The 17,427-nt window shown below is 40.3% G+C and overlaps 1 protein-coding gene across 1 annotated transcript in view; it reads right to left on the bottom strand.

Annotated features, from left to right (window-relative positions):
• Positions 1-2,842: 2,842 nt before the first annotated feature.
• LOC140486289 (immunoglobulin superfamily member 3-like) overlaps positions 2,843-17,427 on the bottom strand; it is a 95,053-nt gene continuing 80,468 nt past the window's right edge. Inside the window, exons 9-10 of the mRNA XM_072585218.1 lie at positions 13,666-14,082; positions 2,843-7,521 (exon numbers count right to left, since the gene is read on the bottom strand). Coding sequence (XP_072441319.1) covers positions 7,304-7,521; positions 13,666-14,082 — 635 coding nt within the window. The 3' untranslated portion in view covers positions 2,843-7,303. The remainder of the gene's footprint in view (positions 7,522-13,665; positions 14,083-17,427) is intronic.

The raw sequence follows: 17,427 nt of genomic DNA, 5'->3' as shown, positions 1-17,427 counted from the left end.
GACCATTTTATATGACACGCAATGACTATTTTCGAGTTTGAGTTCAAAGTTCAATGAGCTGACTGGGACTGTATAGTGTAACTGCACTTTACTTTGTGCTGTTTACTGAACGTGAGCTCACTTTTGCTTCATTTCAGTTATTTTGGTATCATTTGAAAAGTAAATTTAACACTCATTTGCCCTAAGTTATCTATGGACTTTCCAGCCCTCTACAAAAATTTATCGCCTTGTATCCTGTTAGTGGAGAAAACCACTTATGGGTTACCACAAAATAGCAGCATGATATAGCTAGCTGCTGTCAGACCAAGAACGATGTTTTACCTCCTACACAAATGAGTAAAATGATCTGAGTTTCAGTGCTAGAGTGATTTCAGGTACATTGGCTATATGTCTCAACAGCTGTGGATCATACCAAACAATATTCCCCATTGACCATTCGCTGGGGACCACATGTTGATTGTACTCACCAGCCTGTGTTTGCCAACCTCAGAGTATATCCACGTTTATTTGTGATTGTGCAATTAGAAATCATTTATTAAATAATCCAAACTGCACTAAAAATGAAAGAATGTAAGTTATGAAGGTAGATTGGAGAAGACCAGTCCATTTTCTTGGAGAGGAGAATACTGAGAGGAGGTTTTATAGGATATTCAAAATCATGAGGGATCTGGGTCAGAATTGATTGGGAGAAAGCATGCCTACTTGTGAAAGTTCTGCGAAGGAAAGGCGTACATTTTAACTAACTGGTAAAACATGCAGAAGTGGCATGTGGAAAATCTTCTTCAAGCAACTAATTGTTAATGCACTGCCTGAATGTGTTTTGGAGGGAGGTTCAACTGAGACCTTCAAGAGGGATTTAGGTAGCTATTTGAAAAAAAAACAATGTACAGGGTTATGGGGAGAAAGTGGGAGAATGTCGCTGGATAACTTGCTTATGCAGAGAGGCAGTGCAGCCACAAGGGGTTGAATAGTCTCTTTCTGTATTGGATGCAATATTGCTTGGTTCCTTGAAATAGGAGTAACACTAGGATTTCTGGACCAGTGAGTTGTTAAAATATTGACCTATTAAAATGCAACATTTTGAAACAAATATTTCCTTGATTTGTCACTTAAAGTTGTGCTTTTCCTTCTTCATTTCATATCTTGCTCAGTTCATTCAGTGATACCACATTAATAAATTAATCATGCTTCCTGGTATGCACTACCTGATGCTTTTTCTCAGTATTATGGCCATGGTTAAGAGCTACAATCACTTTTTTTTTAATCCAACCTTGCTGCCGGGCAAAGAGGTCGTGTGATCTCATTTCTGTAAGAAGCACGTACTCAAAGCATTACGTTCATTAACTCCCCCACAATTTCAGTCAGAATCCAAATATTTTAAGGAGAAAATACACTATGAAAAACAAAGGGCACAATGGCCTGTACCACTGGGGGTGTGGAAAGACATTACTAATGGCGTTAATTGTATTTTGCTTCCTCAATAGTTATTTTCATCCTTCACAGGGTTGAGTGTAGAAATATCCATCTGTTCTGTTCACGTGCTATTTAGCTCATTACCAAACAGCTAAGAGTCAGACGTCTGACCTGGAATTGGAAGTGGGGCTTTTTCAGATGAAATAGTGTATGCATTGTGAGCTAAAAGCTTGATATGACTCGTTTGTGGCCTCATTTGAGAATTGCAACACACAGTTCCAATCTTGGTGGATTGTGGTGAAGCAGACAGCATGCAAACTTTACATTGCTTGATCATCTCCATGACTGTGATGTCTATCAGTAGGGACCCAGTTTTATACAGAGCTAGCATGGGTGCAGGCTTGCTTTAAAGCCAAAGAGCAACAGTATCAGAGAACATTTCACACAATAAAGAGAGGACTGGAACAGCAGACAAAGAGAAGGCCTTCATCCTATCTGATGGAGTACTGGGGTCCTTCCTAAAAATGGTGAAGAGGCACAGCATCTTTTTCTGCAGAGGGGTTAACAACTGAAGGTCTGAAGGGAACCCAGATTGGCACAGAGGCCAATGCAAGGAGAGTGGTGCAGAGATGCTGGTTACAGGACCAGTTGGCTGCAGTATCTGACACTGCTGAAACCATCTGGAATGATGGTATCTTAGGCTCCTTCGCAAATCCCACTTCATTGTCATTCCACAATCTCATAAATTACAAGCTACAGCAGTAGAACCATCCACAATTTTTTTTCTAAAATCACATTCTCTGATAATCCTGGGGCTTTTACTGTGTTCATGTGGAGCAAAGCTTTGCATCTAATCGAATTCATCTGAGATAGAGGTCCAGAATGGTGCAACATAACTAATAGGCTCTGACTGAATGACAATGTGCTTCATGCTTCTGGCACAAGTACAGGATGCCCACTGTGCGCCATCTTTCCTAATGTGGTGTGTTGTGCCAGAGGTCACTAGAAACAGACAGCCAGTCATCTTCACACTCTCATAATATTGAAACCAGCTGTGTTTTGGAAACGTAATTTGTAGCCTTCATAGACTTTAAGGAATTTACTAGCAGTTGCTGGCATTGCAACATTTCAGCTTGCCGTTGTATAATTGAAGTACTCTGCAATATAATCACTCTGCAAACTCCGTGTACTTTTCCCTAATATAATGAGACAGATTTCACTCCAAGTAGCTGTACCCAATCAGAGAATCAAAATTGGAATAATGGTCCAATTTGCTGATGTGTCCCTTCTCGCTTGCCATCCTCTCACAAATCTGTGACAGTAATCAAACATGCTCTCATTTTAACTTTAACTTTGTAAGATAGAATTTTCAGCATTTATTCATAAAAAACATAAAAGAATGTTTGTGAAATTTAAATTATAAGCTGTACAAAATGGACCTATCTATTAAGAATTAACTTGCCAGCATAAAGTGGTTACTCTATATATCATTTATAAAAAACAAATCTTACATTCATATAAAGCCAAAAGTAGCAATATCTAGAGATTATTTAACAGTACATGATCCCCTAGATGGTAACTATTTTAAAATATAAATTTTTTCTGTCAATACTGTCTTTTGGAGACATAAGGAACAACCCTTAAATGACCAGCAAAAGGCTTTGACCAATTCAAGACACACACCTTAAATGTGTTCAGTTGGTGAACTGGAAACAAATGGTTAATACCTCGTGAAACTTCGCCAGTTCCAAGGGGGCAGAAAATTGACCAAGTCCTACTCTGATCATTTATATGTTACATTTTTAAATTAGGGTTTTGCTTACTTGTGAAGGTAAAGTAGAGTCAGGTTAGGTCGCAGCAGCAATGGGAGATACCATTGCTTTCCCAATGGATAGGCCAAGTTAAAGTCTGTACCCTGTTTCAACTGTTACAACCCAATATCTATTTGATGTTGCTATTCGGCATGAAGGAACAAGGATGGCAACTGTCAGAGGTCAGCTATTTGACAGCTGCAATGTCCTTGATGTCAAAACTGTATTCACCCAATGTCTACAGTACTGTAGGAAGAACTAGAAACTATAGGCACTTCCAATGCTAGCTTGGAAAGAGGCAGACCTAAAGGAATTGAGAGTAATTGTGATCTTCAATACCATTAATTATCTTGATTGGCTTATATCAGATGGTACATCTTTGAAAGTCCCGTCTACCAATTGGAAACCTGAATAGGCAGTGGTTCTCAGTTGTGCCATGTCCATGTATAGTTTTCCACACATTTAAAAAAAAAATTTATTCACAGGAGGTGGGCATCGCTGGCTTGGCCAGCATGTATTGCCCATCGATAACTGCCCAGAGGGAATTAAGAGCTGAAAATGTGTTGCTGGAAAAGTACAGCAGGTCAGGCAGCAGCCAAGGAGCAGGAGAATCGACGTTTCGGGCATGAGCCCTTCTTCAGGAATGAGGAAAGTGTGCCAAGCAGGCTAAGATAAAAAGGTAGGGAGGAGTGACTTGTGGGAGGGGCATTGGAAATGCAATAGGTGGAAGGAGGTTAAGGTGAGGGTGATAGGCCAGAGTGGGCATGGGGGCGGAGAGGTCAGGAAGAAGATTGCAGGTTAGGAAGGCGGTGCTGAGTTAGAGGGTTGGGACTGAGACAAGGTGGGGGGGAAGGGAAATGAGGAAACTGGAGAAATCGGAGTTCATCCCTTGTGGTTGGAGGGTTCCTAGGTGGAAGAGGAGGTGCTCTTCCTCCAGCCGTCGTGTTGCTATGGTCTGGCAATGGAGGAGTCCAAGGACCTGCATGTCCTTGGTGGAGTGGGAGGGGGAGTTGAAGTGTTGAGCCACAGTGTGGTTGGGTTGATGGTCTGGGTGTCCCAGAGGTGTTCTCTGAAATGTTCCGCAAGTAGGCGGCCTGTCTCCCCAATATAGAGGAGGCGATATTGGGTGCAGCGGATGCAGTAAATGATGTGTGTGGAGGTGCAGGTGAATTTGTGGCGGATATGGAAGGATCCCTTGGGGCCTTGGAGGGAAGAAAGGGGGGAGGTGTGGGCGCAAGTTTTGCATTTCTTGTGGTTGCAGGGGAAGGTGCTGGGAGTGGAGGTTGGGTTGGTGGACCTGATGAGGGAGTCACGGAGGGTGTGGTCTTTTCGGAACACTGATAGGAGAGGGGAGGGAAATATATCCCTGGTGGTGAGGTCCGTTTGGAGGTGGCGGAAATGACGACGGATGATATGAGGTATATGGAGGTTGGTGGGGTGGTAGGTGAGGACCAGTGGGGTTCTGTCCTGGTGGCGATTGGAAGGGCGGTGCTCAAGGGCGGAGGAGCGGGAAGTGGAGGAGATGCGGTGGAGAGCATCGACAATCACGTTTGGGGGGGAAATTGCAGTCTTGGAAGAAAGAGGCCATCTGAGTTATTCGGTATTGGAACTGGTCCTCCTGGTAGCAGATGCGACAGAGACGAAGGAATTGGGAATATGGGATGGCGTTTTTACAGGGGGCCGGGTGGGAGGAGGTGTAGTCTAGGTAGCTGTGGGAGTCGGTCTGTTTATAGTAAAGGTCCATGTTGATTCGGTCACCCGAGATAGAAATGGAGAGGTCTAGGAAGGGGAGGGAGGTGTCTGAGATGGTCCAGGTAAATTTGAGGTCGGGGTGGAAGGTGTTAGTAAAGTGGATGAACTGTTCAGGGCTCATGCCCGAAACGTCGATTCTCCTGCTCCTTGGATGCTGCCTGACCTGCTGCGCTTTTCCAGCAACACATTTTCAGCTCTGATCTCCAGCATCTGCAGTCCTCACTTTCTCCCAGAGGGAATTAAGAGTCAACCATATTACCGTGTGTCTGGGGTCGAGACTAGGTAAGGTAGCAGTTTCCTTTCCAAAGAGACATTAGTGAACCAGATGGATCTTTCCAACAATCGATAGTTAGACTCTTAATTCCATAATTTTCTTTTTTTGAATTCAAGCTTCACCAGCTGCTGTGGTGGGATTTGATCATGGCTCCCTTGGTCAGTTCCCAGGTCTCAGGCTTAATAGCCTAGCGATAAAACCACTAGGCCATCCCTCTCATTAATGACAGTTGTTTGGACCATGGCACTTCAATGCCAGCTGATAATGCCTTCCCTGACATGCCTTTGATCATCTTAAAGTATTTTGTGGCTAAAATAGTTCATTTGGAGTATTTTGAAAGTATTCACCAACAATGTGTTTCACACTGGAATGGAATCTGGCAGAGGAGTCTATAACTTTGCAACTCCTGAACTGCAACAAATGTTTCAAACACTTTTTCCTACCCCATTGTTTAGCAATCTTCTTGTTTTGCTGAATTCTGGTAACTGGTCCAACTTTAGTTAAATATTTGGTCATTTGCATGCAATATATCTGACTGCGCACAAATATTCCCTTGTTGTAATAATGCTAAACTGTGCCAAAACAGGTATAAATACTAAAAAGCTATAAAATCAATGAAAATATGAAAACAAAAAACTCTTTGTTATCCCCTTTTTCATTTCCAGTATAAACCTTAAATATCAGAATCCCTTATTACCATATTCACCTAAAATAAGACTTTTTAAAAAAATCTGTTTCCTCATGCATGGCTAAATAAATGCCATCAGAGAAGCTTATAAACATTCTGACTCCAACTGCACAGACCTACACACTGTCACACATAATACTGTCTCAGTCTAGTCCTGGTCCCAGAAATGTTGCCAATTTCTTGAATAGCTGAGCATCTGCGCCTCACTACAACACACTTTTGCATGGTGCATATTTTTTTAAATCCTGTCTCCCGTCACATCCTAACATTATCTTTCAGAAACAAATTTTAAATAGCTTCTCTCTTGTCTGCCAATGTAATTAAGACATCTAAAATCACATGCCATATTCATTTGATGAAAACCATTCCACCCATCTCCAACAGGCCATTTGAAACCCCACTATAATCATTCCATTTTTCAGCATTAAACCAGCATTCAAAATTACATTACAAACGTTGACTATTTTTTAGAAGAACTTTCAAACTTTTCAATAATCACTTAAATACATTTCTCTTCCTTTATAGTTATTGTTGTTGTTGAGATTTGAATAATGTTCTTTCATCCCATACTTTTTGCACTCTTATGTATTTCAATGAGGTGTTATTTCAGCCACCTCATTATAAGAATGAATAAATAAAAATGAATCCAGTCTCATACTGTAGTAAGAGTAAACAGCTCTGCACCATCTCTAAGGTTTAGACAACTACTTTGTATCCCAACGACAAAGTTGTTTACTATATATAATGGTGTGTCTGCCAATCACTTTCTAAATACTGAATAACTAATTGTTCTCTGCTGATGCAGCAATTTTGACAAGTCCAACCCTGAGCACAATTTCTAAGATAACATCACATTGCTTTTCAGAGCTTGGCCTGATAGGTTTTTAAGAATCTAATACTCTGCTTATTTTGTTACTTTAAAGTTACAGGTGCTCTGGATTTGGGGCATTGGTTGCAATAATTTCAATACATGGAAAGGGTTGAAAAGAAAATCTTCATAAAATGCATGTCAAGTTTTTTTTAAAAGTTTAAATTTAAATTTAGGAACTGAAAAGTACAAAAAGAAGGCTCCCAAATCTTAAATGTTTGCAATAATATGAACTGGAACTAAGAATGAAGTGAAGTTGTTTGAACTAGGAGGGAAGCTGAGTTTTCTGGCAAATTACAGCAAAACTAATGAAAACATATTTATACATTTCTTGTTCAGCAAAGTTTATCAATTCTAGTTTAAAGGATAATGATAATTAATGTTCTGTTTGGCTGACACCACTGTTTTCTTAACCACAAGGGATATCTTGCTGCTATTTATGACACAGTTCCCATAGCTACAATAGAGAGTTAAAAAAAAATAACAAAATTGAAATGCTATTTTATATTTTCTTCTTCTTCACTCTTAGGATCATCAATGAATGTTTCTATCGGTGTCCAAAGGCTCTTTTCATTAATAGGTTTCTGTGGTTTCTTTGGCCTCAAATAAAAATAAAGTGCAACAACGATAAGAGCTAGGATGACTATAAATGGGTAGATGAATATGAAGTAGAAGAGAGATGATGATGCACAAGCCTTTGAGTGAAGAGTAGCACCTAGGAAAAAAAAGACGAAACAAATTAGAAACAATAGCATTCTTTGAAACATTGTATGGTATGCGCTCATGTTTCCAACCTAAAAATGGAATCTGAACTTGAAGCAAATTTTTCTGATAAGATAACTTTTAAGTTTCAATTCCACGATTTTCAACTGTGCAGTAAAAAGCAGTCAGAATATAACTTACATTATATGAAGACTAAATGGCATTCAATGTGGAACTTATTCTAAAAATTAAACAGACTTTCCAGTTTAGTTGAAAGTCATTCACTCATGAAAGTCTTTTTTGTCAGCAATCCCAAATAAGTATTTTGAAAATACCTAAAATTCAAGTATTCAATTTACATATAGTATGTTGTTTCAATGTTCAGTTGTGTCACACATAACGTGCTCTAGTTTCACAACTAAACATTTACATTAGGCACTGCATTTTAATCCACTACTTAGTATTAGCATTGTTTCCATATTCTATATCACAACTTCCTTCTTTAAAGATGAAAGGACTTCCATCTTTACAGCACTTTATCACATCCAAATAATTATGTTTTTGAAGTGCCATTCCAGGAATGGGAAGATAAGTGGCAGATCTCCTGATGCATTGTGGAAGAAGTACTGGTATTAGTGAATGAGGGATTTCCAGATAACCTACAGCAGATCAGAGGCTAGATGTGTCAAAAGAGCAAGGGTATTGTTCCAGTCATGTCATATTCCTTGTTGGCCAGAAGAAGCCTTCAGCATCCCCCAGCCCTGAATGCAGACGAGCCTTCGGCTGTTATTAACAATTGGGTTAATCAGAAAGAATCATAGAATCCCCAGAGTGTGGAAAAAGGCCATTCGGCCCAACAAGTCCACAGTGACTCTCCAAAGAGCATATTCACCCAGATCCATCCCCTTAACTTATAACCCTGGATTTCCTGTGGCTAAAACACCTAACCTACACATTCCTGAACACGATGGGGAATTTAACATGGCTAATCCGCCTAACTTGTGCATCTTTGGATCATGGGAGGAAACTAGAGTATCCTGAGGAAACCAGAGCAGAATAAAGTGCAAGCTACACACAGACACAGTCGCCTGAGGCTGGAATTGAATCGGGTCCCTGGTGCTGTGAGGCAACAGTGCTAACCACTCTGAGCCACCAAGCCACCCCCACAGGTCCCCAGCTGTGTCCTCTTGCCCCTTGTTTGTGACTCCTACCTATTAGTCAGACTGTAAATGTAGGCAGTGCCAGGAAAATTATTAATACGAGGATCTATCATTAGAATCTACAAGGCATTCAATTCTAGTTTTTCCTTATTTTTGCTCTTCCTTGCTCAGGCTGTAGCATCCTTGCTGATCACCAAACTCTCTCAGTGTTAACATGAGCAAGAGTGGGTTGGGCATAGCCTCACAACAGCACTCCTGCTGATAGGCCTGAAGCAGGAAGCAACCTGCAAGCTGCAGTAGTGTGTGGGACTGAGGGCTGCACCTTGTCAGCTGCCAGAACTCAGTCCTTCTGTGCCCAGTACTGGAAGAAGAGGATGCCATTGAAGGATATTGTTGTCTAATCAGATAAGTGGAGTCTGGAGCACAGAGACCAGTCAGGTAGGCCCTGGTGATGGAGTGAGGTTGGTTGGACTGACGTAATGGATATAACTATTGTTTCTAAGGTGAGGGTGAATGTGGTCTGACGGGGGTCATCAATGAGGCAACAGCATCCAATTAGGTCATAGCCTCTTGTCCTATGCACTCCTCCAAGATGCATCAGGTGCAGGTTCCCCATGATGCAGAGGCCCACCCACATCTGGTAAAATTGAAGCAGTGGTGAGAAGAGACCACTGAATATCCACTTCAGTGGCTCAATTCCCTTTTGGGTGGGAGGAGGACAATCAGATGACTCTACATACTGTCAAAAAGACATTAGGAAGATGATGGAAATATAAACCTCCACCTTCCCATGCTATTTTAAGAGCCCCTTGACTCAAAGTCAACCTAAGAATGCTAGTAAAATCCAAGGCTTCTATCTTTTAAGACTGTAAAAAGAACAACACACAATTTACTGGATGGTTTGTACCTTGAGCACAATTTTGAGTCTGGAGTATATGCTACCTCTAGGGTGTCTGAGTTGTCATTTACAGTGATCCTAAGTGTTGCTGTGGGCTCCTTCAAGGGTGTCATAATAATAGTCAGCGCTCCATTAGTGTGACCTTCAGGGATTGGTCATGCTGGTGACTCATTGGAGTCAAGCTTTGATGCAGAGTTAGCACCAGCTCACAGCAGCTGTGTAGTCCAATCCCAAGTAAATGGCCTGACATGCTGATGAGAGAGTGCCAGCAGCAATACCACTGCAGGAGCAAGTAGGCACAAAGAGACTGTTTCTCAGGATTACTCATCATCGCTGCTGCTAAACCACATCAGTCAAATAACAGAACCTGAGTCCAGCTATCACAGTACTATGTCATTGCATATGCCATCAGCTATAAGTATGCATTTTTTTTTAATGTAGATTTGCTGCTAGAATTTTCCTTTGTTCCATTGGGTTTGCTAAGGTCAAAGCTGCAAGGAAAGCCACGTATAAATACTGAAATGTGTCAAAATAATAAAAGACCACAACATTCTCAACTGCACCAGGAGGGAAATTTCATCTTCACTGTTCTTATCACAATGTAAAATCCAGCCATTGAATGATAAAACTCCATCATCCTGAGTTAATACAGCAGATAGGTACTAAATTGCTACATCCTTTCACTTTTAGCTGAAATGCACAGTAAATGTACCATTCAAATACTGCGACCCTAAAAACTATAACTTTATGGTTTTTGATATTCCATTGTCTCATTGAATTATATTTTTACTAAAGTCGGGACAGAGATATAATTAAAGCTAAGTGTGACTGCTCTAGTAATGATATATAGCATGTAATAAAAACTCTGAATCATTTTGTTCACTCTAGATAATATTATGGCAGCTACTCAAATCATGAAACAAAAGCCAATGAAAATAACAGACTAGCTTAGGTTCATGTTTCTTTAGATTAGATTCGAATCCCTACAATGTGGAAACAGGCCCTTCGGCCAACCAGTCACAATGGGTCACATTAACCCACCCAGACCCATTTCCCTGTGACTAATGCACCTAGCACTATCAGCAATTTAGCATGGCTAATTCACCTCACCTGCACATCTTTGGACTGTGGGAGGAAACCGGAGGAAACCCACACAAACATGGGGAGAATGTGCAAACTCCACACAGACAGACACCAAAGGCTGGGATCGAACCCAAGACCCTGTTGCTGTGAGGCAGTAGTGCTAACCATTGAGCCACCATGCCTCCCCATTATTGAGACCTTGGTGCAATCTCAATGTTGACTGCATTTCAACATCGGTACATAATAAATGGTTAGTCAGTAACATGTGGGGAGATCTTGTTATGCAATAGGTAGCAGCTCTGCCTCTGGGCCAGGAACCCAGGTTCAAGCTCCATTTCAGGACTCGATAGCCTAGATGGTCAACCTGTAAGTTATTAAGTTAATACGATTAAGGGAGGCAACAAGAGCAGTACAATCTCTTGCTCAGCTAAATGCTGGTGCTCCTCAAGACATAGCTTCTGATAGCAGGCCACTGGCCTTTTCCTGAAAGTTCCAGCCAGGGCAAGTGTAAGTAACTATGTGCTTTGTTGGCCTTATGCACCACTGGGAATGGGAAGAGTAAGGAATATGGCTATGCTCCAATGGAATGACAATCAACTCCGGATGTAAATAAAGAAAATATTCACTTGTTATTTTGCATTCATTTGAAAAGTTTATGATTTTGGTAAAATTATTTAAAGGCTATTTTTTTCAATTCATAACTGTTATGCAAAAATAGCAGTTATTTAATCAGTACCTTAATTATTGCATTAACGAGTAAGACTGTTGAAGAAAGTGCTGTGGCATTCATGGAACGTGAGTTAAGATTAACGACTTTAACACCAACAAAGAAATAATTTGTATTATTATTGCATTCTGCATCATTTCAGGACTTCAGAACACATTGAACAACCAATTAAATGCTTCTGAAGTTAGACATTGTTATTATTTGGGGTACGGACTTGTTTCAGCTTTTCAAGGACAATAAAGATGGGTAAAAAGTGTTAACCTTGCCATTGGTGCTCACAATTTATATTGTTGTTCTTGCTGTGATTGACGCTGAAAATAAGTTTCTTTTCATGCATAATTTTTATTTCCTTTCAATGTCTCTTACATTCCTATAGGATTCAGAGAATCCCCAAATTTGAATCCTGCCCTTTACCTGAACAGACTTTAATAGCAACACGCTGGTGTTTGAGAGAAAATGTGAGAGAATGTTCATTTTTGTCTGATAGATGGTTCTACCTCTCAACTCAAGATTCCGACCTCAATATCTCGCTCTAATCAAATGTACTTAATAACAAGTATCAATTATAAAGGAGACATCGTGCATGTCCTTCATTTTTTGTTATGAAAATACATTTTTCTGATGACAATGCTGATTGCTCTGCCAGCATATTTATGTGTATTTTTCCAATGAAAGATGGTGAGTAAAGGAAAAGGAAAAGGAAAATGCACACATTTTAGAGACCTACATCCTAGAGACCTAAATCCTCTGAGCCACCATCATGTCATAAAACATCAACCGAAGCTGGTGTGACTGACAAAACCCAGGAAGCCTGCACCTTTCAAAACAGACTGCCAACTGAAAGCCAATCTCAATTGTGAACTTGTTGGACTGAAGTTTCCATGGTTAATTTTAACATGAACTGACCAAAAGAATAACAGGCAGATTAACAGAAAAAAACATTTCATTTATCTTTCAGAAAACTGTGAGGTGCTACCGCAGCTTTCTCATCAGAGAAGGTATGGGGGAGGAAGAGTTGTGACTAACAGAACAGCTAAGATTTTTTTCTTCCCTTTGTGGCTATGAGTCGCAATAGTGCTCCTCTCGAGCCCACAGGGAACGCTTAGGCCTCTCACTTACATGGGCAGCTCTCCCAACACCAATACCCTCCCCCACTTTCCAACCATGTGATTTCCTGTTGCACAGTCCACAAGGCCAAATCCAGGTAATAGCAGCTACCTTGTGTTGGGCAGGAGGTGCTTGATTTTCTGTGTTTCTCATTGGCTCCCTGACAATTATTGGTTGTAAGTTGGCCAGTGAGATTTAAATGAGAGTCGGGAATTCAAATAATCAGGTTTCTGAGGCGACAGATAAAATTTCAAATCACAGTCCAAATCATGTATCCAAACTCAACTTAAAACCTGGGTTTCACTTTCAATTTAGGTACATTACAGTCAGAAGGAGTATGTACCACACCTTATTCTGTTTTCCAAAGTGATTTTAGTTTGACCTCAGAACTAAAACAACATAGTATAACTCTCATTTTCTGTTGTCAGAGCAAGATTACGGAGTTAAAGTCAATTAGCCACAAATTAAGGTATAGGAAGGAAAGTAGAGTTAAGACTACAATCTTATCTGCATTGATCTTATCAAATGGCAGTGCAAGCTCAAAGTGCCAAATGCCCTACTCGTGTTTCTAATTTGTACGTTTGTATGCGTGAGAAGTTGTGCACTTTGAGCATGCAGACACTAAGAACTGAACTGAGCTTGCCTGAATGACTTAAATGTACGGCCCTTATAAGCAGAAGACAGGGGAATTTTAAATCTTCAGAAGTTGGGCAAGATCAGCACCTAAATCCCTGAGATGAAAGGCAGTTTTCTTCTAAGTCCCTCAATATATATAACATTGGCAATTACTGGGGCAATTTACTATCACCAATTTGCATTCTGACCGGATTATATTAGCATTTCCTGCAGTTTACTTGTCAAGTATCAGAATGAAAACCTTCACTTCCTCTCTACATACCAGCTGTCAACTTGAATTATAGAGATATAAAGATAATAGTCACACACACACACACACACACACACACACCAGAAGTAACTCATCTTTCTGAAGGTTGTGTTTGAGTCAAATGTCAGTGAAAAGAAAGAAAACGGTCAATATTTCATATACAATTAACCAAAAATTCAATTCTAACGTTAACATAACTTGCATCATTTCCATGCAACCTGGTTCAGAAACATATTCCAGAAGACATATTCCTAATTGAACAAGTTGGTTTCTGGTGAAATATATATATATATTACCTGGTATCTGAACTTGAAGAACTGTTGATCCAGAGCGAGCATGTCCTTGTATAACCCATTCATTCTGGGGGGCAGATACCCATTCTTCCACATCACAGAAGTAAACACCACTGTCACTCTGCACTACCTTCTGTATTATCAACTTGTAGGTGTTACTGGAGGTTTTGATACTTTGGAATTTCATCATTTTCTGAGGATCTATCTGAAGGTCTCCAAAGTATTGCAGGATATTATTTTGATCAGTTTTGAGAAGTGCTGTCTCCATGGTGTTTGGATTGTCAGCATTCTGGAAATACCATGTGACTGAAAATTGAGATTGTCTCTGTGTCTGGTTGATGATCTGGCATTCAAGTTCAACAGCAGCATTCTCATTGCCTAATAGAGTTACGTTATTGTTACTGAGTTGTAGGTTTACATCTGCAGAAATAATACAAGACAAAAATAAACATGAAATTTGCTTGGACGTGAGAAGAATCACAGTGCATATTGGCGTTGAATTCAGAAAGAATGTGCCCAATAAACTATAATATTGTTTTCTTCAGGGCTTAATTCCAAATTCTATCTTGAAAATCTGTTGATCAAGCTATCACTGCACAAGTTTTACTTTACCATTTGACTTTAGTCAAGATATGAAAGACACCACAGTTGCCAGTTATAGTCTAGAGATATACAGTATGGAAACAGACCTTTCAGTCCAACCCATCCATGCCAACCAGATATCCTAAATTAATCTAGTCCTATTTGCCAGCATTTGGCCCATATCTCTCTAAACCCTTCCTTTTCATATACTCATCCAGATGCTTTTTAAATGTTGTAATTGCACCAGCTTCAACCACTTCCTCGGACAGCTCAGCCCATACACACAACACCCTCTGTGTGAAAAAAGTTGCCCTTTAGGTCCCCTTTATATCTTTCCCCTCTCACCTTAAACCTATGCCCTCTAGTTTTGGACACGCAACTCAGGGGAAAAGACTTTGCCTATATACCCTATCCATTCCCCTCATGATTTTATAAATCTCTATCAGGTCACCCCTCAGCATCTGATGCTCCAGTGAAAAACAGCTCCAGCCTATTCAGCCTCTCCTTATACCTCAAACCCTCCAATCCTGGCAATATCCTTTGAAACCTTTCCAGAACCCTTTCAAGTTTCCTATAGGAGAGAGGCCAGAGTGGCACACAATACTCCAAAACTGACCTAACCAATGTCCTATACAGCCACAACATGACCTCCGAACTCCAATACTCAATGTTTTGACCAAAAAAGGCAGGCATTCCAAATACTTTCTTCACTATCCTATTTACCTATGAATCCACTTGCAAGGAACTATAAACTTGCACTCCAAGGTCTCTTTATTCACCAACACTCCCCAGGACCTTACCATTAAGTATATAAATCCTGCCCTGATGTTCTTTTCCAAACTGCATGACCTCACATTTATCTAAATTAAACTCCATCTGCCACTCCTCAGCCCAAAGGCCGTATCTGATCGAGATCTGTTGTAATCGGAAGTAATCTTCTTCTCTGTCCAATACACCTCTAATTTTGGAGTCATCTGCTAACCTACTAACTATACCTCCTATGTTCACATCCAAATCATTTATGTAGATGACAAAAAGCAGTGGACCTAAAACCGATCCTTGTGGCACACCACTGATCACAGGCCTCCAGTCTGAAAAGCACCCCTCCACCATCACACTCTGTCTTCTATCTTCAAGCCAACTCTGTATCTAATTTTCCCTGTATTCTGTGTGATCAAACCTTGCTAACCGGCCTATCATGAGGAACCCCATCGAATGCCTTACTGAAGTCCATATAGATCACATCCACCACTCTATCCTCATCAATCCTGTTCATTACCTCTTTAGAAATTTCAGTCAAGTTCGTGAGACGTGATTTCCCACACACAAAGCCATAATCAGTCTTTCCTTTTTTTGTATATTTTGTATATCAGTTTTATCTCTGAACAATGCAGAGATGACACTAGCGCTCAGTCTGAACAGGTTTATTTTTAGTGCTTTAAAATATTTCCACAATCACAGGATTTCTGTTTGATCTTTCAATTTGATACAGGCCTTCATTAACCATCATTAGTCTAGCGAATCACTAACATTTAAAGATCACAAGCACAATACAGATTCTAGAATTCCATCTTAATCTTACTAGAGAGTTAGTTTCTGTTGAATATGGGCACATGACATTAGGAGTACAATTTATGTGACAGATACACCAACATAGACTAAACTAAACATTGAACAGCCTGCTGTAAAATGTGTTTCAAGAGAAGGAAAGACCTATTGAGGCTGAATGTTCAATGTTCCTGCAAATGCAAAGGTATGAACAGCCTGAAGAAGATCCTCCATATCTAGATGCATATGGATAAGAAATTTCATCATTTTTACAGTTCTACGAGCACTGCTCTAAGCAAGTGCAGCAATGACATAGCCACACAATTATCAACAAATTTCCCTTCAAGTCACACACGCTGACCCGGAGACATATCTCAGGCCCTCGTTATCACTACATAATCCTCAGGTAATATCATCAGAGCTGCAATATTATTACATTGTTTCCAATGATTCAAATGGTTCCACTACTACCCTTGCAATGCAAGTAGGGATGAATCATGTGGTTTGCTTTTTTGTGGATCAAATTTAAATAAATATTTAATGCTAATCAAGTTGAGAATTTCTGCCATTAAGCTTCCTCTGCCATTTGAAATTGTTTGTTCAAAAATGCTCACACATCAAAACAGCCATGTAAGATTTTCTGATCCTACTAACCAGTGTTGAGGTGGGCCAATGACTGTTCATCACTCTGTACAATCATCAATTAAGTGATGGAACGAGTCATCAACATAGCTTCAATTCGCTCTTGCCGAGTAATAACTTAACACTCGGCTTGGTGTCCATCAGGGTCATTCAGCTCCTGGTCTCATTGCAGCCTTGATGAAAACATGGACTAAAGAGCTGAACCCTCAAGGAGAGGTGAGAATGACTTCTCTTAATATCAAGACCACATTTAACCGAGTATGGCATCAAGGACCCCAGCAAAATTAGGATTAATAGGAGCTGGTGGGACGGAGTGGGGCGGGTGCAACAGAATACACTTTGCTGGTTGGAGTCATACCTAGATCAATAAAAAGATAGTTACAATTGTTGGAGGACACAACTTGGAATGTTCAGTGATGATTGAGCAATGTTCAACACCACTCACCACTCCTCAGGTACTAAAATAGTCTGTTGTCCATATACAGCTAGACCTGAGCAACATTGAGCTAATATGCGGCAAGTGCATTCATTCTTTACAATGCCTGGCAGTTATTGAGTTCAACAAGAACCATCACTCCTATAACATTCAATGGCATCACTATCACTGAATCCCCCACCATCCTAGGGGTTACCACTGACCAGAAACTGAACTGGACCAGCTGCATAATGCAATGGCTACAACAGCAGGTCAGATTCTGGTTATTCACCACAGAATTCTTCATGTCGTACCTCCTTAATGCCTGTCCACCATCTACAAAGCACAAGTCTGGAGACAGTTGGAACATTCTTCACTTGTCTAGATGAGGGCTTTTCCAACAACACAAATAGTTGACACAATCCAGGACAATTCAGCCCACTTGACTGGCACCCCATTTGCTGCCTGAAACATTCATAGTGACACCAGTGTATAATATTGAATTGAATTGAATTGAATTGAAGTTATTGTCACGTGTACCGAGGCACAGTGAAAAGCTTTGTCTTGCGAGCAATACA

The sequence above is a fragment of the Chiloscyllium punctatum genome, chromosome 15, assembly GCF_047496795.1.
Source record: "Chiloscyllium punctatum isolate Juve2018m chromosome 15, sChiPun1.3, whole genome shotgun sequence".
In the NCBI taxonomy this organism is placed as follows: Eukaryota; Metazoa; Chordata; class Chondrichthyes; order Orectolobiformes; family Hemiscylliidae; genus Chiloscyllium; species Chiloscyllium punctatum.
The sequence above is the reverse complement of the archived record's forward strand: the minus strand, read 5'-3'. Positions and strand labels throughout refer to the sequence as shown.